Source organism: Grammomys surdaster, unplaced genomic scaffold, assembly GCF_004785775.1.
Source record: "Grammomys surdaster isolate TR1022 unplaced genomic scaffold, NIH_TR_1.0 188, whole genome shotgun sequence".
NCBI lineage: Eukaryota > Metazoa > Chordata > Mammalia > Rodentia > Muridae > Grammomys > Grammomys surdaster.
In genome coordinates, this window is record NW_021604633.1 from 10,808,694 (window position 1) to 10,835,222 (window position 26,529).

General features: G+C 41.2%; 2 protein-coding genes across 2 annotated transcripts in view; one reads left to right on the forward strand and one right to left on the reverse strand.

Moving 5' to 3' along the window:
* Positions 1-17,884, forward strand: part of Ankmy2 (ankyrin repeat and MYND domain containing 2) — a 41,643-nt gene extending 23,759 nt beyond the window's left edge. Inside the window, exons 5-10 of the mRNA XM_028768790.1 lie at positions 2,821-2,981; positions 6,967-7,181; positions 7,940-8,075; positions 14,291-14,419; positions 15,569-15,698; positions 16,840-17,884. Coding sequence (XP_028624623.1) covers positions 2,821-2,981; positions 6,967-7,181; positions 7,940-8,075; positions 14,291-14,419; positions 15,569-15,698; positions 16,840-17,021 — 953 coding nt within the window. The 3' untranslated portion in view covers positions 17,022-17,884. The remainder of the gene's footprint in view (positions 1-2,820; positions 2,982-6,966; positions 7,182-7,939; positions 8,076-14,290; positions 14,420-15,568; positions 15,699-16,839) is intronic.
* A 5,047-nt stretch (positions 17,885-22,931) lies between these two features.
* Positions 22,932-26,529, reverse strand: part of Lrrc72 (leucine rich repeat containing 72) — a 43,775-nt gene continuing 40,177 nt past the window's right edge. The window contains exons 8-9 of the mRNA XM_028768791.1: positions 24,259-24,286; positions 22,932-23,313 (exon numbers count right to left, since the gene is read on the reverse strand). Coding sequence (XP_028624624.1) covers positions 23,148-23,313; positions 24,259-24,286 — 194 coding nt within the window. The 3' untranslated portion in view covers positions 22,932-23,147. The remainder of the gene's footprint in view (positions 23,314-24,258; positions 24,287-26,529) is intronic.

Here is a 26,529-nt window from a genome sequence, read left to right on the forward strand (position 1 = left end):
ATCAGAATTATTAAATTAAAGGATTAAAAATCTTTTTTAATAATTTTATATGGAATTTAAAGTTATCAACTAAAATTAAATTTGTAACGATAAACTTTAAATATATGCTATTCTAATAAATGATTGGCGAATGAATTAGGTTAGACTTGTCCTCTGACCATGTCATTGTTAGGTTGCAGATATTTTATGTGTAGATAGGTACAGTTGCTAGCTAGCTGCCCTTCTGACTGTCTAGTTAGAAGCTGGCTGTATTAGTTATTGTTCTTCTCCCAATGACAAAATAGCTGACCAAGACAATTTTTGAAAGGAGGGTAGGGTTGGTTTGGGTTCATGATTTGAGGAGATACAATTCATCATGCTGGGGAAGTCATGAGATGGGAGTGTGAGGCTGATCATGCCGTCTACAGCCGGAAAAGCAATGGATTCTGGGACTCGGCATCCTGTTGTTGTTAGCGGTGGTGTTTGTTTGTTTTTTATTTACTCTGAGACTCCAGTTCATGGGATAGTACCAGTCACATCAAAAGAGTGGGTCGTCAGTCTTTACTCAAACCTCTCTGGAAACACCTCCACAAACTCACCCAGAGCTGTCTCCTGGGTGATTGGTGTCATGTTACAGCAGAACTTAACATTTCAGGGACTCCTAGAAATAGTTAACGGTCATTTATGTCCCAGTCTTGGCCTACCTGGCTTGTTACTTTTGTTGAGATAATTGAACACTGTTTTAAGCTTACAAACCCGTGTAGGTTACATGTAAAGAATCAGTGAGGTCGCTCGCCCTCACCCTTTTCCTTTACTTATGTGCCTTTTGCCAGTTCACAGAGACACCTGTATTGATTTTGGTGCTGTGGTGTTTATAACTTGCTTGCAGTAGGAGATTTGCTCAGATGAATGGTGTTTTTTTTCTTAGAAGATTCTGGAAGCAGACACCATTTACTAAACATAGCACTTTGGCTGATTTCAGATTCTTACTATGTGGTTGATTGCTCAAGATGTGAATAGAAATTTCTAGTAGGCAAAAAGAAGACATCAAGGAAGGGGAATGAAGGAGAGGAGATAGGATTCCCTCTCATTTTCCCCCAGCAGAAAAGCACTGATGGTTTGGCATTTAATAGTAGCATGCGCATAAAATGACATTGTTGTCAGTACTGAACTATCTTTTCAAACAAGGGATATTTTCTTCGATTACTTACTTTTATATCTATTCTTCTGTTTTTCACTCTGAATTTTGATTCTTTTTGGTGTTAGATTCCCTGGGTATTGTGAGCTCTCTCATCTCTCTCATTATACTTTCTCTCTGAGTGATTTTCTACTCTGAAGCATTTCATCCAGTTAATCTGTTACAAATTTAGTTCACAGAAGCCTGGGATTCTGTCTTTGAATTTACTGATTAATTTTGAAAAGTTTAGCTTTCCTGTGGTTCTTGAAAGCCTTTGGAAACTCTTCCAGAGTCAGCTTAGGTGATTGTTTGAGACCTGTGATTGTGCTGGAAGCTAGGTTAGTGTCAGTGCTGGTGGGACACTAGAAGCTATCTTGTAGAGGCACTGCACAGTCATAGAACTTTGCTTGGCATCTCCTAGGCAGCCAGGTAAACCCTCTAGGGTTGTGGGCCAGAGGAACAAAAGGCTGCAGCCTCTGCCTATGGTCCAAGGTCTGGAGCCACCTAGGCCCAAGCAGGAGTCATTCTTCTCAGTTTCTCAGAAATGCTGAGTGACAGGTTGAGCTCCCTGCCAGTTTAGGTGTGGGGGCCAGATTGTCAGCAGTGCAGTTCCTCTACGGGTTGCTTGTTAGCAGGATCACATGTACTCCTACCACCTAGTATACATGGACAGGAGCCAGGCAGGCAAACCAAGGTGGACCACTATCTCCAGGACTGGCTGCCTCTCATCCCTTAGCCATAGTCGACAGAGAGGGAAAAGGGTGTCTTCTAGAGACCTTGAGAGAGATAGTTCTCTGGAATTCTCCCTGCCCGTTCTACCTGTCTACCCACAGTAGCCACTTCTTGGCTCTTGAGAGGTAGTGGAGAGGAAGCTATGGATGGAGACAATAGGAACAGGGTCGGGCGGGCCACCAGCTTTCCTAGGAATGCTGTGCTGTAGTGGAACTCTATTTAATCCGAGAAACAGCTCATGGATGTGCTTTAGGAGCTTGTGAAGGACAACACTATTGATTCCAAGCTGGTGGGATCAACAACAGTTCTAAGCTCGCTTCACAAAGAGACCAAGCTTCTCTCCAGTTCGACTGGAGGTGGGGGTGTTACTTGATAATATTAATGACTATAACAAAGATACTTTGCATAGACTATATTTAAGCTATAAAATGCACCTGAATGTCATTGGAGGAAGCATGAGTGTCATTGCTGTCAGGGTGGAAGAAGAAATTATAGTCAATTTTTTTTTTTTTTTTGAGCCCTGGCTGTCCTGGAACTCACTCTGTAGACCAGGCTGTCCTCGAATTCAGAAATCCACCTGCTTCTGCCTCCCAAGTGCTGGGATTAAAGGCATGCACCACCACTGCCCGGCTTATAGTCAATTTTTATAAAATTAATTTTAGGGTTTTTTTAAAGTTTAGGTTTTTTTTTTTTTTGGTAATCTACATAATCCTCAAGCTTACTATGGATCCTTTCTTTAAATGTTATCCCTCTACTTTTGGATGCTTACAAATGTTCTCTGAAATATTTTGCCTCTCTTTCTCTACTCTTTTCCTGAAGAATAAAAACACGGATGCATGTTTACTCCAAAAGCAAATAGTCATGTTGTAAAAACAACCCAGACTCCTGTATTTAATGATAAAATAACAACGTCTCTGTTTTTCTACTTAAAGGTCAGCATGATTGCGTAGCTATCATCAACAATTTCTTCCCTCGAGAGAGACTGGATTATTACACTAAACCCCAGGGACTGGATAAAGAGCCAAAACTGCCTCCAAAGTTGGCAGGCCCCCTGCACAAAATCATCACCACAACGAATCTCCACCCTGTGAAGGTAGCGTGGTGTCTGTTATGTCTGCTCTTCAGATCAGCGTTGCTTCAGTGTCTTACATGAGGCTGTAATTGTCTCAGGCCGAGTTCTCTGCCTGAGTCATTGCAGGAGTGTGCTCAGTGAACTGCCAGGATCTGCTGAGGAAAACCAAGAGAAGCTGGCCAAAAGGCCCGGAAGAGAAGGTTTAGCTCTGCTTATCCCTAGGCATTGCTGCAGACAGCCTGGCTCCAGCCATGAGAGAGCAGAAAACTTTTAGTGTCCTTCAGTCTGTCATTGGCCTGGACTTGTCCCCGGAGGGAAAGAACAACATCATAGAGAGAGGAAATGGGTGGTTCCCTTGAATGAGGGAAGTTCTCTGGAGGAAACTGTTGTGCCCTCAGTGGTGCTGAGTACGATAGACCTGGTAATATGAGTCTGGGTCGCACACTATCTACCCGGACAGCAATAGTTATCCTTGTCGGGATACTCAGAAGTACACCATTCCATTAAACAGGAACATCTTTTCAGTGCATGTGGATATGGGACGCCTTGAATAACACTGTTAGAGGAATCAAACAGATTGTCAGCTGAGGCTTCAGAGTTCAGGTTGTTCAGTGTGAGGTTTAAGAGCCACTCTGAGCCATTTTTCCTGATCTCATCTCCATTTTCAGTTAGTTTTGTCTGTTTGTTTGATTGGTTGGTTGGTTTGGTTTTGATTTGTTTTTCAAGACAGGGTTTCTCTGTGCCTTGGCTGTTCTGGAACTCTGTAGATAAGGCTGGCCTCAGATTCAAGGAGATCTGCTAGCCTCTGGCTGGAACTAAAAGCATGCACCACCGCTGGCTGCTGTGCTTGGTTTTTAACAGCAAACACTACTTAAGAAACTGTGAAGAAGATGAAGCTTAGAGTTTACCTGTGAAGCCCTGTGTTCTCTCCTGGACAGCTCAGCAGTTCTTGAAAACTCCTAGGAGGCTCAGAAGCTCCTATTCAGTGGGCTTTCAGGCACAAACAGGGCTGGGAGACGAGGTTTAACGCAGAGACTGACTTGCACACCCATTTTCTTTCACTGGCTTCCGCATCTGTTTCTTTGCCTTCAGATTGCAGAGCGGTTCTGGAATTCCTTCTGACATTTGCATGACACCCACTGTTTCTCTCTTATTTTTAGTTATCTTTACACACATTCAGATACACACATTTTGGCTAAATTAGAGTATGTGCTTACTCATACAGGCAAGGTAAAGGCATATGATCCAAGGTGATCTACATGATTGGATTGTGTCTTTAGAGAGACTGCTGGAACTGTGGTCCTTTCTCTGACGTTGCTCCGCGTAGGAGTGGGTGGTCCGTTCACCTGAAGCTCGGCCTTTCATCTATACTTTAGATACAAAAGCAGCTCCTCTGCTTTTGTTGTGGTGGCCTACTTCACTGCTTTACCGAGTCACACAGCTTCAGAGGGTTATAACAAGGAACAGAAACCCCAGGCTAAGATCAAACATCCTTTAAAAAGAAGCACGGAACTTCTCCCCAGCTCACCTTTTCGCTGCTTTTGTGCCTAAAATGGCCGACTTTGCATCTAGGTTACGTGGCTGCTATAGCGATGCGTTTGTTTTCAAAAGGGATTTGGGGAATTGTGCGGATGCCCAGACAATAATGGCTATCTAGGAGAAAAACAAAATCTCAGGCAAAATCACAATAACTTTGAGAAGGGCCCCTGAGAGAAGATTAGGCAGGTACACACATGGCAGTCCAGTCTTTCAAGCCCAAGAGTGTCGACTTGCCACTTAAAAAAAAAAAAAAGTAGACAGAGGGAAAATAATTAAAATGCTACAGCAAGAGCATTGTCTTTGTTAGCCGTCCTTGGAGAAATAAGATTCATCTTGATCTTATGCTAAAAGGAACACACGTGCTTCTGACATTCCATCATGAAGATTTCACTTTTATAATGCTGCAGATATAAAGAAAGCCAGTGAGAATATTCCCTTGTGAAGAGCATATGAATATTTCTGTAATTCTCTATTTATTGATCATAGTCCTCATAAATCTTTGTTCTGATTTGTAGAGTAAACAAAGCCTAGAGTCTCAATTTTTTTAAATATTAATATAGGCTGCTCTGTTTTAGATTTTTAAAAAGAATTTTGCTTGTAAGTTTGAGTCTATACCCTTATTATTGAGACCATATATAAAATATTGAACAGTTTTAAGTGATCATAATTACCAGATATATTAATGAGCCCTCTACATCACAAATAAATTTTTTCTACAGATTGGTTTTTAAAACTATGTATTTATTTTATGTGTATGTTTATGTACCTGAGGGCATGGAGTGCACTGCTTGTGTACAAAGCCCTCGGAAGTGGGAGAAGACAATAGATCCCCGGTTACAGGAGGTTGTGAGCTGCTGTGTGAGTCCTGGCACCAAACCTGGGTCCTCTGCAAGAGCAGTAACTCTCTTAACTCCAAGCCTGCATGTATGTAGTTGTATCACGTGGGTACCTGGTACCTGTGGAAGCAAGAAGAGGCATCTGCACCTCTGAAACTAGAATTTTGACTGGTTTTAAACAACCATATGGGTGCTGGATCCTCTGGAAGAGCGGCCATCGCTGTTAACCACTGAACCATCCATCTCTTCAGCTTCCAAAGATAAACAGATTAATCTGTTTACATTTGTCTTAGTAGGGAGAATGATCAGCAAATTTCCTAATAAGGATTCAGTTTTAGTTACTTCCTGAAGCCTGATCATTTCTTAAAAAGTGTTGTATCTTGAAAAAGAATTGGTTATATAAAAAAAAAATTAAGTGTCAAAGGTGCTTTCTCATTGGCCTTGAAGCTATGTGAGATTTCAGGGAAGGCTGGGCCTGGGTATTATGTCAACTCACAGGTGATTTCTCTTTTTGTCTGAAGACACTGCAATTCACAAAGTCTCCTCCTTGACAGTAGTTGTCTCTGGCACAGAGGTTGAGCTGAAGCATACAGGTTAGCGAGCACTGTCTGCTGCCCACCCTCTGGCCACTACACACAGGTTCTCATCCTTGTTATCATCAGCAAACTGTATGATGGTCGCCTGCAGACTAACCTCAAGTAATATGCCCCATAGCAAAGCTCATAAAAGCACTCTTTATTAGAGTAAATTTGACCTTAATTAGTACATAAACAGGAAATGTAGGACTCATAATTTCTGAGATTGGATAACTTTCTACTAGTCTCCCTTTCAAAGCTGTTTATGATTTTCATATTAATATAATTGCATTATTGGGGATAACTGGGCTAACCTTAAGGAAAATTTTCACAAAGAAATGTAGTTAACTGGGAAGTAAAGGCCCTTATTGATTCTAGTCTTCTTTCTGTAGAGGTCTGATCTTCGTAAAATTAGTAAGAATCAGAGGACTAGGGATCTAACTCAATAACAGAATGCTTGCTTAGCATTCAAGAAGCCCAGGGTTCACTTTCTAGCACCCCATAAATACAGTGCACATTTGTTATCCCAGCACTTAGGCTGTGGGGGCAGGAGGATCAGGAAGTCAGAGTCATCCTTACATAGCAAGTTCAAGTCCAGTCTGGGATACATGAAACCTGTCTCAAAAATTCAATGAACAAAGAAGGAAGGAGAGGAAGTAGCGAGAGCTGTAGTTTTCCCAGCTATGGGGTTATTGAGTTTAGTAATGTCAACTAAAAGTTGTTGATTGCTCGGTGATATTGTCCTATGTGTAATGAATAGTTTGAATATGTTATCATTCATAAAAGTGCTTGTCAGAGACAGTAGTGCACTGTGCTCTGGGAGCATGCTAGCACTGCAGGATGGGTAGATGACAGACTACATTTTAACTTTAATGTCAAGAGATTCCCTAGTGCCGTGTAAGCTTGATAACATGGAATGGTAGCAAATCTGACTTGAGTTGTGTGGTACCCATGATTATAAGGAAAACCAGGACAGACTGGATACCAGCTATATTGACTGCCTCTTGAAGAGGTCTTTTGTGGGATCTCAGTGTCCGGTGGCATTTCTTCTTCTAGATTGTGATGCTTGTGAGTGAGAACCCTCTGCTGGCAGACGCAGCCGCTCTTGGTAAATGCTACAAGGTGATGGATTTGATCTGCGAGAAATGCATGAAGCAAAGAGACATGAATGAGGTGCTGGCTATGAAAATGCACTACCTCAGCTGCATCTTTCAGAAATGCATTACCTTCCTCAAAGAAGGAGAGAATAAGCTGGACACCCTGATCAAAAGGTATGGCTTCTGCCATGGCGTGTAGAAATACGCTCAAGATGCCTTATATAAATGATCACTTTTGCAGCACTAGTCACTGCTTTTTTGTCTAGTCTCCCAGCACAAGGGACAATATCAGACTCTGATGGAGTGTAGTCATTTCCGTTGTTGTTTCTACTGATTTACTCTTGAGAAATCCAACAAGTCTATTCAAACATGGTAAGTGATATGCATAAGACCACAGAGCTAGAGAATGACCCAAGTGATGAGCTTCAGTGTATGGTGAAGTAGCTGCTGTACAGGCACTTCCTGTGTCTATTACCACACCCGCTAGAGCTGTGTGTGTGACCTTCGCCTTTGGCTGGATTCCTCCTGGTACTTCCTGTGCTGTTACCACACCTGCTAGAGCTTTGTATGACCTTTGCACACTGACCAGAGGGATCTAAGTGATCCACAGCTTTACTGAGGAAGAGGAACTGAGTCATGAGTGCAAGGCTCTCTGAGCGATTCCATGCTTCCTACAAACAGCTGACAAGGTCATCCATAGCTCGCTGGCCAGAGGACAGCACTCAGACTTTTGAGGGCTCGTGCTAATCAGATCTTGGAAACCAAGTCAGGCAGACTATATGATCTGAATAACAATTTAGAACGAGTGCATCCTCGAGATTTGAGGCGACACTGGCAATTTTAACAGGACACTATGAAACGCTTTTGGGTCTTCCAAGGAGGGCATTGTTTTAGTGTCTCATCTTGAACTGTTTAAAAAAACTGTCTTTCAGCTTGTTGAAAGGCCGAGCATCGGATGGCTTCCCGGTATATCAGGAAAAGATCATCAGAGAGAGCATCAGGAAGTTCCCGTACTGTGAAGCTACGCTCCTCCAGCAGCTGGTGCGCAGCATCGCTCCAGTTGAAATTGTAAGGCTCCATCTTTGCTAGGTTAAACGTCCAGTCAGACCAGACCACTGCATGGTGTGTCCCTAAAGGACAAGTTCTCCTTACTGATCGCTTTCATGGCTTCAGGAAAATTTTAGAAAGAGAACTGAAACATAAATTTGTTGATGGTATTTCTCTCCATAGGAAAGTTGTTAGTTATAAGGGAACGGGTTTGTGAATGCTATACTGTTCGGAGGCCCGTCTACTGAAGGATAGAGACACACGTGTGCGCGTTGGTGGCTGAAAGAATTACTAGTGGAAATTTCCAGAGTAGATGGGTGCACAGATTGGTCATCTAGGGTACCAGGGTTGAGGTAATGGGCCACAGCTGGATGAGCCAACAGAAGGCTGGCTGTGATTCCTGATCAACAATCTCAAAGTGTCCCTGCTTCTTATGTGCAACTTAAGTGCCACTAATTAGGAATGTTCCATTCTTTTAAAAAAAAAAAAAAGAAAGAAAGAAAAAAAAAGATCTGTCTATCCTAGTTGTAGGAATTAAATTTTAGTTGCCTTAAATCACTTACTGCCTCGCTGTTGCACGTTTAAGTGCTGTTTCGTGGTATACTTTATGTTTTCCTCATTTTCAGTAGTTTTCTGTTCACCTTGGCCAGACTGATTCACACTTTTATAAGACTTTCAACCAAATCCTGTATCAGCCTTTCATCTGATGTAGTTCTTACCACATAGCTTCCTCTGCCCCTCTGGTTATTTGGTTCCCTTCTCTGTCCCTACTGGAGGCTGTGTTGTCACCCTCAGTGTTGAAATCAAGTTCCACATATTCCCAGCAAAATGCTTAAACTCCATAGTTTGTTCACAAGCTTCTGATCCTTTCACACAGAAGCTCTTCCTTCTTAAACACAGCTGGCTATTTGCCATTTAAACTTTTAGAAGATTAATTAGCAAATCATGAAGATGAATTATGATGGATATACCAGGCCTGGCCAACAGAGTTGAAACAGTAAGGCTTTACCTGTTCATATACACTCAAATGACCAAAGCTAGGAGACCAGGACTGGCACAGTGGCTTAGGAATGGGCGGAAGGGTGGGGTGGGTGTCCTCTCACTCTTTCATGTTTCTGTCCCATACTTTTACCTAGACAGGCTCACATACACATAGAGGGCAGAACACTACTCTGGGGAGTTGCTTCTTTGCTCAAGCACTGGATTCCAGGACTGAACTCAGGTCTTCAGGCTTGTGCCCTCTGAGGCCTCGAGCTTTGATGTGAACAAACCTTGTTCAGGTCCACGGATTTCCTGTAGGACAAATGCTCATCTCAGGCAGGCAGATAGAACAAAGGTCTCTCTCCTGAGGGGACAATGCTCTCCACACAATTGCCACTTATATCACACGGCCACCCTGAGCTGCGCATGTGTCCAGTGGAATAAAGGTTTTGACATATTTACACACTGGTGCCTCAAACTATATTACTCTCTGTTGGTGAGAAGTTTGCAGGGTTATGTCAGAGAAGTGACTAGCAGTGGCTGTCACACCACTGGTAAGTGAAGACTGCTACTGTACCTACAGGAGAGAAATCAAAAGCAAGCCCAGAGAGCCTAGCTGTTGACATCAAACCTCGATGCCTCAGAGGGCACAAGCCTGATGGCCCAAGTCAGTCCTTGAATCCAGTGTTGGAAGCAAAGAAGCAACTCCCCAGAGTTGTGTTCTGCCCTCTGTGTGTATGCTATGGCATGCATGTACCAGTGCATGTATGCATACACACACACATATACACACTAAAATTATTATTTAATTTTATGTACATGAGTACTCTATGTGCATGTATGCCTCCGTGCCAGAAGACAGCATCAGATCCCATTACAGATGGTTCTGAGCCACCATGTGGTTGCTGGGAATTGAACTCAGGACCTCTCGAAGAGCAGGCAGTGCTCTTAACTGCTGAGCTGTCTCTCCAGCCATAAAATTATTTTTTTTTTAAAGGTTCAGCTTTCTGTTTATGAGGCTAGCAAGAAGGCTCAGCAGGTAAAGGCACTTCCCACTAGGCCTGACAACTTGATTTTGATCATCAAGACCCACAAGGATAGCTAAGGTAAAATTTAACTTCTAACTCCTAGGAAACTGGTTCATATCTGCTATGCATGAAGGTGGCGACAAGCCAGTTGTGTATATTCTGTAAAGACAGAATCAATTTGTCCTATTTGTCACTATTTGTCCTCTGACCTCCAGCTATGCAACCTTGGCATATCCCCACAGGATAGAAATACATTTTTACAAATTTATTTTTAAGAGTCAGGACAAGTCAGCATTTCGTCTTTGTTCCACAAAAAAAAAAAGTAATTAATTACATCTTATAAAGCAAAATGCTTAATGTTTTTTTTCCTGGCAATTTACATTGTCAGGAAAGGTTGATAATAAAATTGAGATAGTATTTAGTAGAGTTTGGAAAGATTTCTCTTTCAAAAATTTTTGGCCTTTAAGATTTATATAGGCTATTCTAGGCCTGATAGCTACTTGTTCTAGTTACTTGTTTTAGCTACTTGAATGATTTAGGGTGGGAGAGTAATAAGTTCAAGACCTGCCTGAGCCTTGAACGATGTACTGGATTCACAAGCAAAGTAGCTTCATAGGATCTTGTCTACCAAAGTAGAAAGAACGCAGAGGATGTAACTCTGTGTCCGAGCACTGTCTAGCTTGCACAAAGCCTTAGTGTAGTGCCCTGTGCAAAACCAAGTTCTCTAAAAATAACTTTTTGGAAACTTATGGTGGGGTTTCCCAAATAGCAACCATGTATGTTTTCCATGATTCTGTATAGTTTTACATCTCTAAATGAACACTGACTCATTACTGTAACGTGAGGGCCACAGGCTGGTGGCTGTGACAGTCATTGTTGCTTATGCCTGTTCTGAAGCCTGGGGCCCCCCTGCATAGGCTATGGTTCCCTTTATGAGTGTGGGACTCTGGCTTCTCCACAACAGAGCTCAACAGGAAGTGACTTTTGCTCTCTTTAGGGAATCTCAGTTGAGCACTGTAGCAGGTTATAAGGCAGAAAATTTACCTTGTCTGTCCTTTAGCAACTCATGTTTTCACTTCAAGGAATCTAGCTCGTAACTGCAGGTTTTTCAACCTGTCCCCCAGTTCCCAAAATAACAACTTGGAGACTTAATTTTATATGAATAAATGCCTGGGCCATAAGCTTGTGCTTGTTCCCTGACTAGCTCATAACTTAATTAACCCACTTATTCTATTCTATGAATATCGAATGCCTGGTTACCTCTTCTCAATTTTGTATGTCTGTCTCCTCAGAGTTCAGGGCTATTTTCTTTCCACGCCTGACTCTATCCCAGAGTTCTTCTCTCCCTATTGGAACTCCCACCTCCTATTTCCTGCTTCACCTTATTGGCCAGTTAGCTTTTTATTGACAGGTGATGCTTCCATACTAGCTTTTATCTGCAATGCATGAAGGTGGTGATGAGCCAGTGATGTGTAGAATGGAAGAATTGTTTAAGAAACAGGCAGAAGTAAGGTTTGTTAGATATGTGACAATATAGTCACAACAAGCTAGACCACAGAGAAGAGCTGTCTACTAGAGATATTCTGGGAGGTTATTAATATGTGTTCTGTGTAGACAGTCAGGCAGTGGTTCAATATAACAGTGTCTTGGTGGTTTAGGTCTTATAGGATAGGGTATGAGACTCATTCCTGGATGGTCAATCAGGCATGCCATTATTTAGCTGAGGAAGACATATGGTAGGTTATTCTTGGGAGTGGCTATCTGTGCAGTATAGCATGGGTTACTAGGGGTTAAACTCCTGAGGGACTGTGTGTACTCATTAAAGAGCAGCATCACATAGCATTATTGCTGTCAGCGTCCTCGTGCCCACAGGTAGATTGTAGCCAGTGTTAGTTAAGTTTAATTCTTTGTAGTCCTACTCTAGGTAGCAGCAGCCTTACTCTGAGCCCAGTCTGCTTTGAACTAGAACCTTCTGGTTGGCTCAGCACAGCTACCTCCCCAAAGCATTACGCTGCAGTCTCTGACTTTGTGACATGCACTGAATAAAAGCATCCTGCTTGTTTTCAGGCTGATTAGCAAAGCAGATGACAAGATTTACTTGTCAAGAAAGTTCTTGTCACACAACAGTGGCAAGAAGGAGTCTCTGTGGTTACCCATGTGTACTGTGATGACAGTTTTTGTTCTGAAGCAGTAATTCATGTGTACAGTCATACTCTTAGCAGGTATCCTGCGTTTGGTCCTTAGTTATAGCTGGATGAGTGTGAGTGTGTTGAGTGGCTTTCAGAAAGCTCCTGTCTTCAGGATGAACCTGTCTCAGGCAGTGTGGTAAAAAAGCAAATATTTGAACATGAAAATGTCATGGTTGTGATGTCCATCGAATGTAGCATGCTTTAATCCATTGGTGGGCCAGATCTACTTTCTGATACAGGACTCTATTTCTTCATATCGTAACCTGTGTGTGCCACCAGAACTGGCAAGTCTCCACTTGTGAAAGAAAGGAATTACATAGCTTTATAAAGAGTCAGTACAATATTAAGCCAAGTATTTCTCACTTCTAGTACATCTTGGTATTACCTGAGACATTAATAATAATGCAGTTTCCTGGACCACATTCATAGAAATTCTGATTTAGAAAGTATGGATTAAGCAGATGGACCTCTATTTTTAACAAGCGTGCTACATGTCAGTATATGAAGGTAATGGCCATGCACCTTCATTCCTGATGAAATATGAAATTAACTTAGGCTCATTTTCCCTAATTTTTCCTTATTACCTTATTTATTTGATAAGATAATTCTTAGCCCTCCCACAATGAAAGTTAACTGATATTCAAGAACTTGATCATTTGAAAAGCAACTTTTAAAAATGCTTCTTGAATCATCTGAATATTTTCTTAAATGATCTTCAGTATGCAGGACACTATGGAATATTGTCCTCAAGTGACTTTTGTTAAAGATCCATTATGACAGTATAAACGTAGTTCTTACACGGAAGAGGCACAGGCTCGGGTGAAAATCTAGCACAGTGAACAAGTAGCTGGTAATGTAATAGGAGGGAATAGGATCAGTTAAAGATCCTCTTCGTTTTGTTTACCCTTGAAAGGCCTTAATGCCTTTGCTTCAGGCAGATAAATATTTACCCTTGTAATGTTCCTCGTCAAAGTTTATTTATAAACTTTTCACAACCTGTTCTTTTACTAATCCCATAACGATAAATTTCTTAAAACCATATCTTAAAACCATCTTGGGTAGTTACATGTGTGTTTATTAAAGAGGGTAGAACATTCAGAAGTATAAAGTCATTAAAATGTTTTGAAAGATGGGATAGAAATTAGTGAGATCTCTGTGTTTATTCTGTGGGTTATCAATATGGACTTGATGAGGTATCACTGTTAACTTGATGGGTACTGATATTAACTTGATGGGGTCTAAAATAATTGGATTATTCATATCTCTGTTAGCTTCCAAATAAATGAAATTCAGACTGCTTTATTCATTTAGCTTTTGCCCAATCTCTATATCTCTATTCGCTATACTGTTAATTCCCAGCTGTGCTCCTCCAGTACTTGTTGTTTGAATCTATCTTGCCCGGGTTACTTCTGCTCCAGAAGTCTGTCATGGCGGGGCATTCACTCAGAAATGTACTCCTGGCCCATCACATTTAATGGAAATCTGTCCTCTCTGTCTTTCTTCTTCCAACCTCTCTCTCTCTCTCTCTCTCTCCCTGTGACCCCTATAGCCACTTTATTTTAACCAATAGTTTTAAATTTGGGAGCAAAGTTTATATAGCATCACTTGGTGCACATGAGGATCTGCTCCTGGGTGCAATCATATCTTGGGGTCCAATATTTAGCATTTGAATACAGTGGGGTTTCGATATTGACTTGATGTCAATACTCAGCAAGAAGAAAAAATTTGCAAGCTCTGTTCTATTTCTGAAGTTGATATGACATTACTGACTAGTACTAATTGAAAATGCTTGTGTTCTAGAATAGGGACACTCTTTTCTTTCATTTATGGCTATCTGTGCTTTACTGGCTATATAAATTTGTGTAGAAGAGAGTGTTCTCAGAAGGCTGATTGTTCATCATAGAGTGTGTGCTATCTGAAACATTAGCAATTTCTTGCTTCTGTTTCTGGTCAACACCTTGTGTCAGTGATACACGCCTCTGTGGTCTTGCATGGGGATCCTAGTGGGTTTTCTTTTCTCCTCTTCCCATTCCTCCAGGGTTCTGATCCCACTGCATTCTCAGTACTTACCCAAGCCATCACAGGACAAGTGGGCTTTGTGGATGTTGAATTTTGTACCACCTGTGGAGAAAAAGGAGCGAGCAAAAGATGTTCGGTTTGTAAAATGGTAAGAGTGGAATTCTTTTAAACTCATTGATGTGTAGATGAGACGGCACCAAGCTGACTGCTGCATCCTAACATCATACAAGCACAGCACTTGGCACTAGTTTTCTAATAAACTCTAATAAATGAACATATCATTCTTAGTCTCAAACAGTAGCTCAGAAAGAGAACTACCCATGTGCTGTGGTTTCTGTGTTTACTAATGCACAGAAAGAAAAGGAGATTAAAAAAAAAAAAAGGAAAGGATGAAGAAGAGGAGATAGATCAGAGAGCAACAGGCACAGGCTGGTGCTAATAAGAAAACCTAGCCTGAGACAGTTCACAATCATTTTATGTTGGCTTCCCAGTCTTTCCTCAACTCTTCCCTTTATATCAGAACTTCTAACTGCCAGCAAAATGGTGGTCCTTAGGAACCCCGAGTTCACCTTTCCTAGAGTTATCTTTGTAAAGTACATATCTAATTATGTTCTTCTCACATCCTGATCCTGCCCACGTGTGTGTGTCTGGTACACTCACCGAATCCCACTGGTAACATTAAACTGTTGGTTTCAAGGGTGAAATTCTCCAATTGATTTTGACACAGCAGTGTTTGCCACTCTCATGGCTTCAACAGCATTACCTGCTTAAATGACTTCCTTAGCCTGTTTCCTCATGTGTGAGATAGGTCTTGGGGTGTTCTAACTAACTATTGCACCTAGGAAAGTCCTGTGAAAGCAGTGTTTAAGTGCATGGACACACTTCCTGTCTGGCAGGCTGCCTTCAGGTGGGGCAGTTTGGCTGGTGCTCATGTTCCCAAGGCCATGGTAGAAGAACAAGTAGGCAGCAAGAAATGCAAAAAATTATTTTCAGTTTTGTTTTCTCCTGAGACCACTCTTTTGACTCCACCTCCCAATTGCTGGGATCACAGGTTCTTAATATGCCAGTTACCAAGCCCGCTTAGTGTATATTATTATTGTTTTCGTCTAAGGTTAAAATTACAAATCTGGACCAACATATGGCTATATTATATACAACCACATCTCATATAATAATTTTGTTTTGATTTTAAATATGGGAAACGGCATTTTTATCGGATAGCTCTTGGTTTGATGTTTGTTGGGAAATTATGCAATTCTAAATCTTAAATTAAAATAAGAATTGTAATTGCTCTCAGGTAATATATTGTGACCAGACCTGCCAGAAAACACACTGGTTCGCACATAAGAAGATGTGTAAGAGTCTGAAGGATGTTTATGAGAAGCAACAGTCTGAAGCTGCCAAACATAAGAGACAGGAGGAAAAGAGTAGGTACCAATCCACTGAGCCTGTGCTGCTTGCCTCCTTGTGTGGAGGAAATGCAGCCAGGGTTACCCTGATGCTGCACACAGGAACTGAGTCCCTTTCAGAATAGACTCACCTCTGGGATTCTGCATAAAACACAGTCAGCAGAGACATCCCTGGCAGGCAGACACACATGTCTCTGATGATATGGCTTACTCTACATTTATCTGCTGCTTAGTGCTGGGAATCTTTACAGGTCACTCATGGAGGATTTTAACGTCGTTGAGTAGGCCTTGAAGGTCCCCCGATAGCAGCCAGAAGACTTTAGAGTTAGAAGCCTTTTACATTTTTAGTTATACTTAAATATTATGAATGAAATTATGGTTTACTCATAAGCTATAGGTTGAGTTGTAGATCCGATGCATGCACTCAACTCTGCAAGCATGAGAGCACTGAGTTACACGTTTTTTTTCTTCTCATGATATTTAAGTGACTGTTTTCCCTCTGAAGCTGTGACTTGCTTCCACAGTGATTCTCATACCCTAGGGACCTGCCCAGCCCTGAGCCCTGAGCCCAGAGGATATATCCTGCTTTCTTGGAAGTGTGTAGAGTTGGCAAACATTGGCTATGTCCAACTGACTGTTTCTAGACACTTTCATCTCTGTTCATCAATTATGGCTCTTACATCATCAGTGCTATGCCATCCTCAAAGCTGTTCTTAAAAAGAAACATTTGTTACTAAGAGACTAATCAGTCTTGCTGTTTTGCTTTCTTTGCTGGGGCTCAAACATTTTTATCCTGTGTTGAGGATAGAATATGGGTAGGCTTTTACTTCTGCAGTGAGAAACACATAACTAACCATAGGCAGCTACCTTAAGGATATCAGGTTAATTGAAAGAAAAACTCTTTAAACGCAGATTTTTCTCAACCCCACACAATTCTCATGTAGATTTCTGGACCTAGAGCCAGAGGCTTGAATTCTATGCAGGTACTGCTGCTATCTCAGTGAGGCTTGGAGTTAGTATCCAACTCCTCTTCTTTCTCACTGATTATAATAAACATCGTAATACGCCTTGTATGGTGCCAGTGATTCACAGAGTGAACATTGTCAGACCGTCTGGCACAGAGTAGCCACAAAGACTCTTACTTTTTTCTTTTTCTTAGATGAAAAGCTTGATGTCAATTCTAACCATGTTAATGAAGATCAACCAGAGGCTAAAGTGAGTGTCTCTCAAGAAAATCCCACTCCTGTCAATCCTGCGGAAGGGGAGAAAGAAGCTGGTGGTGAGGCTGGAGTGACCGGAGCACAGGATGCTCCTACAGGGCCACAGCTGTCCGAGGAATAAAAGCTGTCAACAGTGGCCAGCATGGGTGGTCTTCATCCTGGCTGAAAGCTGCAGAACTCATGTGAATGTACCTTCATTTGCTCTGACACTGCATGGTCCAGTGACAGGATTGCACATCTGTAGAATAGAGGCTTTCGAGCAAAGCTGCCTCCCACACCTTGATTTCCTGTTGATTTCTCTTCTATAACTGAACAAGCATTTCTACAGAAGAAAAAAAAAATCTTGTTTCAAAATACACAAATACCACTCCATTCCTTTGCTGACTCCCCAGTGATTGTACACAAAGGAAAAGAAATCACCTTAAAGAACAAATCTGGGTTCTAGGGAGCAAAGATAAGAATAGGGAAGATGTGAAAGAGAAGTGATGTTTACGGAAGAAGGAATCGTGGGCACAGAGCTGGGCAGTCAGAGAAACAAAACTTAACCTGTGAATGTTGTCCTGAAGTTGGACATCCAAAGCTGTAATGCAGAAGGCTCTGTTCTTCAAGCTTTGCCACGGCATAGTTTAAATAGGAATTGTCAAGAGCACTTTGAACTCTGTGTTCCTTGCAGCCATACGCTACATGATTTGAACAATCAGAAAGGCTGGATCCAACCCTGGGTAGTCACTGTACACACTTCCTGTAGAGCCACCCCATGCCATCCTCTACCCAGAAGACCAACTCTTATCTTCCCATCAGCTTTTCATGACCCTCCTCCTATCCAAAACCTGTGATTTCTAGCTGTCATTTCGAGAATGTCCCTTTCTGCGTTTTCAGTGTACGTGGCATGTAAACAAAGTTGGAGTGTCATGTCTGAAGATGGTGCTGTCTTTCCGTTGCCTCTGTTGGCTTCAAAATAAATCTACCTACATGCACAGTTCATCTTGTTTCATAATTCATGTAGAGAGGGTGAATGTCAAGGAAAGTAACAAATACCAAGGCTGACTGACACACATTGGGCAATGAAGTTAAGATTTTATAATCTGCAAAATAACTCAAGTTCTTCCTTCTCTCAGTTGCTCAGTTCCCCGAGTCCTGGTTCATTCTAATCTTCCTGAGGGCCTTTTCCCCCAGCCCCAGTGCACCCCACATCCTACAGTCGTTCAGTGGTAACCTCATGAGAGTAAACAGTGTTAAAAAGTTAACTATGGTATTTACCCTTGTCAGTTGTAAAATGTTTCTCTTGCAAAATAAAGGCATCCATCGGCATGCTGCAATTGTGCAGTGATAAATACCTATAGGTTGTGAGTGAGCCTTCCAGACCCCTCTGAATGTTACCACACTCCTCTCCCTGCATTTTAACAGTTTTGTATGTTTACCTATGTCATTTCCCTCACCCCGCCTCACTGAACTTACGCCCTAGGCTCTGACAGCCTGCCTACAAACCCTGGAGTACAAACCCTGCCTACAAACCCTGGAGTCCTTGCACTGACACATGGTAACTTCTCTGGGTGTTTGTTTTTCTTTTTTTCTTCATGTGTCCCAAAATTAAGGGCTGAAGAGCCCTGCAACCTTGAAAAATACAGAGTACCCACCCCTACTCTAAAAAGTCCCAAACAAAAGTCCTTTAGCCCACCCTGTACTATAAACCCTAGGTGGCAACATCTGCTCAGATCTGAATTTGCAGCCACACTCCACACTTTGAACTCATCAGCCCTACACAGTGGCATGAGCAATTCCTTATATGTGAGATTTATATATAGCTATATATCGATGGGTGCTGTTTTTCAGGGAAACACTAATAAATCAGGTGGTCCTGGCCAGTTTGGGCTTATAAATGCCCCACTCCAAGTGACTTAAACCACAAATATTTATTTCAAAGAGTTATGGAATCTAGAAATCCAAAATCAGGGCTCTGGTTTGATTTGAGTCTTCATAAGATTCTTCATTCCAACAAGACCCATCTTGTTCTATCATTATGTGAAGGAAGATGTCAAAATGGCCCTGTAGAAAGACTAACCCCACTTAGGAGGGCTTTTCCTCTGTGACCCAGTTCACTCAAAACACCTCCAACTTTAAATGGCATCACATTGGATTTAATTTTACTGTGACTTTGGGAAACTGGGGGAGACACCAAATTTCATCCCTAAGAGGCATCACTACAGGAACTGTGAGTCACAGCTACACAGGAAGTCGGATAGCCACACCCAACTTTCTGATCCTCTTCCCAACCTTTGAGACTAAGTTACATCTTATAGTTAGTTTTCATAAGAGGAGACTAAAGCCTGGGGAAAGAAGTAGCCTTAGGCTAGACCTGCTGATTTCATGGCCCAGTTTTTTAGCCTGAGCTGACTTTTATACCAAGGATTTTGGTTTTTATTCCTGTGACCTCCCAACTGGCCTTGAAAGAAAAGTTTTCAGCAAAGTCAGCCTTAATGGGCCTTCATTGTTTAAAACAAAAAGTATAATTAAAAAGTCTCTCTTATTAAGAATATGCTCCATTGTTAGTAGAATTCTATCCAGTTGATGGATGGGTCATGGCTTCTATTTTGTGTTAAGTCAATGATCTTTAAAGGAGTATTTTCCATTCACAACAAGTCTACTGTATATTAAAAACATTTTAAACCCACTATAGAAGAATGTACTTTATAAAAAGTTTTCTTTTATTGAAAATAGATTTTTATACAGTGTATCCTGTTGGTAGCTTTTTTTTATATAATAGATCCCAAATACAGTTTCCCCTCCCTCTACTCCTAGTTTCTCCCCACCTCCCCTCCCAAATCCGACAGCTTTCTGTCTCTTATTTGAAAACAAATAGGCCTCTAAGGGATAACAATAAAATATAATGAGATAAAACAAATCCATTGGAATAGGACAAGACAAACAAAAGGAAGAGAGCTCAGGAAACAGAGATGCGGAGACTCTCATTTGTGGTCAAGCATCCCATTAAAAACACAAAGCCAGAAGGCATAATATATACACAAAGAACTGTGGGGGAAAAAAAGAGAGAGAGAGAGAGAGAGGTTAAAAAAAAAAAAGACGGGTAGTGGTGGCGCACACCTTTAATCCCAGCACTTGGGAGGCAGAGGCAGGCAGATCTCTGAGTTCGAGGCCAGCCTAGTCTACAGAGTGAGCTCCAGGACAGCCAGGGCTACACAGCGAAACCCTGTCTTGAAAAACTGAAAAAAAAAAAAAAAGGACAAAATTTAAAAAAAAAGATAAAATGCTGGTATGCCTCTACTGCCAGGCCTGTGGTTTGTTTTCTCAGAGAGACTCCTTGGGAGACAAATTTGCATTTGCATATGGTTGGAGATAGCTTTTGCCTTAGGGATGGGGCTGGTGTTCCCTTCGTTTGGCTCTAGGACTCCATCTGATGCAGACTAGTGTGGGTCCTGTACATGCTGCCTTATTTTCATTGCATTGTTGGACAGATGGGAATTCCTAAACCACTCAGGCTGTTGGTGGCTCTCCACACACTGATGGAATGGCACTGTTGCTGAAGACAGCACCTACACAACCCAATAAACAGAGACTGGTGCCTACCTAGAACCTTCATGTCTACTGACTAGGGCTCTTGATACCAAAAAGTACTCAACATGCCTCCAAAGAAAAAAACATAACAGCCCAGTTACCAACACCGAGACCTTCAATGGAGTCCTGCCTGCAAGCTATGCTAGGGCAACAGAGGCACAAAGCTTATGGGAGTAATCAACCAGTATTTGATTTGACTTAAGGCCCATTCCAGAAGATGGAACCCATACCCAGCACTGCTTAGGTGACCAAGAACCTGAAACTCTATAGCCCAGGGGCCTAGGGTAAAACCGAATACTGCTATTTCTACTAAAGAAACTTAGCAATAAAATGACTCCTAATGCCATTCAGCTATACTCAGAGATCAGTGTCTTGCTCGGCCATCATCAGAGAAGCTTGCAGTAGATGGGTACAGATACAGAGACTCACAGCTAGACAATGTGTAGAGAATGAGACACCTTGGAACACTCAGTTCTAAACAGAATGCCTCCATCAAATCCCTTCTCTTAGGGCTCAGGGAAGTCTGTAAAAGAGGAAGCCTAAAGAGTCTAAGAGCCAGAAGGAATGGAGGACCAAGGTAACAACCTTCTAAACACTACAGAATCAGTACACAAATTAATTTTTTTTCTTCCAACGAGGCATGCTGCAATTTGTCTCCTAATATGAAGAATAAGTTAAAGTAATATTCAGCACATTTAAAAATAAAGTAAATTTGCCGTTCACTGTGGGGTTAAATAAAAACTAAGACAAAATGCTTCAATGAATTCTTTTGTCACATGGGGGTCTATACCATGCACTCTTGTTACAAAGTCTTACAACACATATTCTGTTTTTACAGAAGATTGCAGCCGGCATTCTATTATTGATTATCTTGTCTGTCTTTTACTAGAATAATTTAAAAATACTACTTATACAACTTACAGGCCTGCTTGAGCCTGATTCTGACCTCATTGCTTTTATTAGAATGGATTCTTCAAACACACACACACACACACACACACAAACACACACACACACACACATATCTGCCCTCTGTATTGTTACTTGGAGGTTCTGCTTGAGCTCAGCTCATTCTGAGTAGCTTCAGTTACAAAGTGAAGATGTTCAGTATGAGGACAGGTCCGGCAGAATATCGAGGACTATCTGAAGACCCAGTGGATCTCTGCTATGTCTGTGTGATCTTGCTAATGAACTGGTGAAAACTACTCTTAGCTTCCTCCTCTTGGGGGCTCACACAAAACATGAGTCTCTCCGGAAGACAGGGTGTCATGATACAGTGCCTGGATTCTCCCACGATATCAAACACCTTCACGCAGATGCACAAACCGTTGCTTTTCCTGATCCTGTCTGACCTTTTGACTTGGGAACCACACCTGAATGTTCTGACTCGGACCAGGCACAGGGTATCAAGTGTTGATTCACTGTTTCAGCTGTCCTGTCTTGCCCTCTGTGTCAGTCTACAATTCCAGTGTGCCTGTGTTCTCTGAGCATACAGGAGGGGGAGAAATGCCACTACCTTTTATGAGCTTCTGACAGCCTTTAAGTTAGAAAAACCAGTAATGATAAAGTGGTTTTTTTCCTCCTTACACTTGGCATCGGCAATTGGTAAAGGCTGCCTAGTTTCTTTATTCCCCAGCACTGGACTTCTGGCAAGGCTGGCGCAACATCATTAGCCTCCACCCAGATCTGGCAAGTGTCCCAGAGATGTGAAAGCAGTGTACTGGCTAGCTGAATTTTGAGGGGCTGCTGTGTAGCAATGAGGTAGACAGAACCATCACCCATCACTGTGGCAAACAACGCACAGCTGTCTTGGGGCAGCAAGTGCAAGAAGCCATACACAAAGTGTTCATCCTCTGTGACTGCGTTTATATGACGTTCACAATCAAACATGATTAATTTGCTCTCTAGAAGTCAGGACAGTGGTTAGTATGGAAGTGTGGACAGTGCCTCCTAACAGGAAGAAGGGGCTTTGAGACAGTTGGTAATGCTTTTTTACTTGATCAATAGTGCCAGTTACATAACCTTGTATATTTTGGGGAAAATGTGTTGAGGTTTACACTTAGAATTTACTTATATTTCTATATCCATCAGTGTAGAGAAAATCTCTTATAAGCATCACCTGTCAATAAAAAAATACGGCCAATGAGCTGAGGCAGGAAATAAGATATTCCATCAGGGATAGAGAGAATTCTGGGAATTAGTAAGTGACATGAGAGATTCACCCCAGAACACTGAGGAGACATGTAAACCAGCAGGAAAATGGACTGAGATTAAAATAAAAAGAGAGATTAGCCCCAGGAACTTTGAGGAGACAGATGTAAGAAGATAAGGAGAAGAAACCAACCATGTAGTTGAACCTAGGTTAGCATAAACGGGTTATTAAGTTAAGAGCAAGTCAGAGAACAAGGTGAAGCTTATAGGCTAGGCACTTATTAATAAGTAATCTCAGAGTCATTACTGTTGGAAAGTAAATGGCTGGGAGGAAAAAAATGGCTTTATTTTTTACACACGGGTAACTCGTACAAAATTTTTACATTATGAAACTTATAGTGTAGGAAACATGTTTTGCCACTGATTCTTCTATTTTAAAACTTCAGCAACAAATGTATAAGGAGATAAATTGCGGGAGTGTTTTAACTGTAAGCGAGCAGCACCAAGATTTCCGGAAGTGCTGCTACCGCAGGGAAATCATGAGCATCTCGGCCATGGCATTCTTTTTCTTCCTTTCAAACTTTTCACTTTGTGTTAGAACGGTGTCCCAGTTCATGGAGGTAAAGGCCATCAGCGACCTCTTTGTGGATCTTACAAACACAGCATCTTCAGGGTCATCAAACAGTGTCCTGCAAAGGTAGCAATTCTATCAAAAACAAGTGTCTGACCAGCGTGACTTCCCGTGTGACTGTGTGTGTGGAGTCGGGTGACTAGGGCCTTATGCTTCCTAGGGAAGTACTTTGCTTATCTCTGGAGCACCCCTAAAGCCCTGAAGTTTTTATTTAAATGAATAAATTGCATAAATTCTCACCAAAACTGTGAACTTTACTGACATGACTTTTGGGCCAGAGGACACAACTTTTATTGTGTGTGCATGGTTTATTTATAAAGTGGAGCATCTGGATATGTTAAAGGATCTATTATAAAAGTCTCACATGCTCATGTATTCCTAGTGGAAAACTGGTAAACAACAAAACTGGAAATACTTTTTTGGTATCATGCACATTAGTATTAGCCATTTTACTTTGAAGTTATTCTTGTACGTATTTTGTATATTATGAGAATATTTTTTAACATTGAATCTAAAGAAAACATTCATACTTAGAAAAATAATGGTTTAAAAGTTCATTAGTATTCATGAATTTGAAATGTCTTCTGTAGAATTAATGAACTGTTTGCTTTGGGAAATGTAAATTCTAGTGGATGGAAAATGTTCATCTATATGATAATTGACTTTGCTGAAGATATTTAGAGGCAAAGCAGACAAACGAAGTTTCTCATTTGGAATAGTTAATAGTTCTTAACAGGTTTTAATATTTTATGAATCTAATCACCTGCTCACTTACTTGAGGTTATAATAATCACATTAAAAGCCTGAACATGTCACATATGAACACATAGCTGGGACTCACTTGTCAAAGAAGAACAACCATTTTTCTATCTATTGAAAGGCTAATAGCTTTTAATTAATTAAAATCTATTTTACAAGATATGAATAATTTAAAGATGAGACAATTATAAAACAGTTTGTCAATAAAAGTAAAGAAGTAAAAACAAATACAAAAACCACTTACTTGTCAACATTATCCCCGAATGCAAAATCTAAAAATAAAATTCCAGATTAGTATTTTTCAAACATTTGGTTGGCACTTAAAAATGAGATTATTGCTGGGCAGTGGTGGTGCACGCCTTTAATCCCAGCACTTGGGAGGCAGAGTCAGGTGGATTTCTGAGTTTGAGGCCAGCCTGGTCTACAGAGTGAGTTCCAGGACAGCCAGGGCTACACAGAGAAACCCTGTCTCGAAAAACCAAAAAGAAAAAAAAAAAAAAAGGATTACTATTGACTTTTCAAGGACACTAGCAAAAAAAAAAATATGCCTTTATAACTCATACAAAATTGAAATTTTCCAATAGGTAAGGCATTTTGCTTTAGATTTTGAGGTACTGTTTAATATACGGCTAATCTCATAGCCCTGAGAACAGTATGCTGACTCAGCTTAGCTACCAAGGAAATCCAACTGGTTGTCCATTTTATAAGCAAGGTTTATACGTGGAGGAAACTTCTTCTGATGAGTAGTCAGGACAAGTCTTTAAGGCCATTCCAGCCATTTGGACTCTTGGCATGAACTTCAAAGAAAGAATAAACAAATCCCAGATCACAAGATTCCATCTTCCAGAGCTTTAGTGTTGAAGGGCCAGACCCCATAGCCTGGAGCTCTTGGGGTATCTCTCAGTCTGCCATGGCTTTGTTTATTCCTCTTCAGAATGCCTGGTGCCAGGCCAAAGACAGAACTTAGCTGCACCTGTTGGGTCACTAAAGCCTTCAGTGTGAGCTCTTGCCAGTCCACAAGAGAGGAGGGAGCCAAGAGCCTGTGGCATCATGCCTTTCACAAATCTCCGGTTCTTTCTTCTCAACTCAGGCTCTTTCCCTCTCTCTCTCCATCGTGTTATTGAGATATAATTGAAAAGTAACAGTTATACATATTTATGATATGCTACTAGATGTTTTGACACACATACACACACATTGTGAAATAACAGCATAGTTACATATTACATACACAGTTACATAGTTCATATGTCTAGCATCTCACCCAGCTACCATTTTGTTTTTGGGATGTGCATATTTTAGCAGATTGTTAAAGATAGTTATGTTACATTAGATCTCCAGAATTGGGTTACCATGCACATGTGGAACTTAGCTTTGACCCAGATCTTCTCCTCTTTCCCTCTGACCAGCGACACTGCAGTTTTAATGGTGACCATCCAGTTCAGAGAGCACATAGAGCAAGAGAGGAAGACATCCAGTGTCCTGATCTAGTGTCTAAGCTGTGCTCACAGGTATGCATACCTTTGTAGTCATGTGCATGCATGACATACACTCCACACACTGCTCTGTTACAACCCTACATTACAAGTTTATGTTTTTAAATACTACAAATATATCATGGAATAAGTCTATACTGGGATAGTTTGTATTTTCTGAATGTCTGGTAATGCAATATTTCCCCCATGAGTAACCGTCAGATGTCTCTTCTGCATTTACTATTATAAAAAGGTATCATGAAGATCAGGCTCATGTTTTTCTTACATGTGTGCCTATGTTCTTACAGAAGAGATTTCAAATTGCATTCTTATGTCAAATAGCTTGCATGTTTTATATGCTGAAAGGTACTGCAGTATGATCTCCAAAGCAGTTGACCTAGTTCATGTTTCATAAACAGCATGCACTGTGCTTTTATTTTCTTATTTTTATCCTTTAAAGTTTCTTTCCTTCCATGTTGAATGAAAATACTATCTTATTGCTTTGGGTTGCACTTCTTTGGCAATAAGAGAAGCTATTTACTGTATCCATTTCTTACTTTTTAGAAAGGACTTGTTTGTGTCACTTATCATTTCATCTACTGGAGTTTTATTTTATTTGGATTTAATTGTGTGTGTGTGTGTGTGTGTGTGTGTGTGTGTGTAGGTGCATTCACTTGCATGTTTGTAGATGGAAATGATGTATGTGTGTAGGTAGCTACACGCACCTTGTCTGTGCATAGGCAGAGCCAGAAGCCACTTTAGTCTTACATCCCTCTCCACCTTATCCTTGAGACAAGGTCTCTCATGGGACTGTTTTCAGCTCAACTGCCAGTGAGCTTTGGGGATCTGGCTGTCTCCATACTGCCTTTCTCCCCAAGAGCTGGAGTTAGGGCACATGCTGTCACTCTGGGCTTTTGGTTGGTCCTGGGAATCTGAACCTAGAGCCTCAGGTTTGTCCAGCAAACAAGTGACTCACTGCCCATCTCTCCAGTCCACTGTGAGTTTCCTTGATTTTATTTGTTGGTTTTACAGAATCTTAT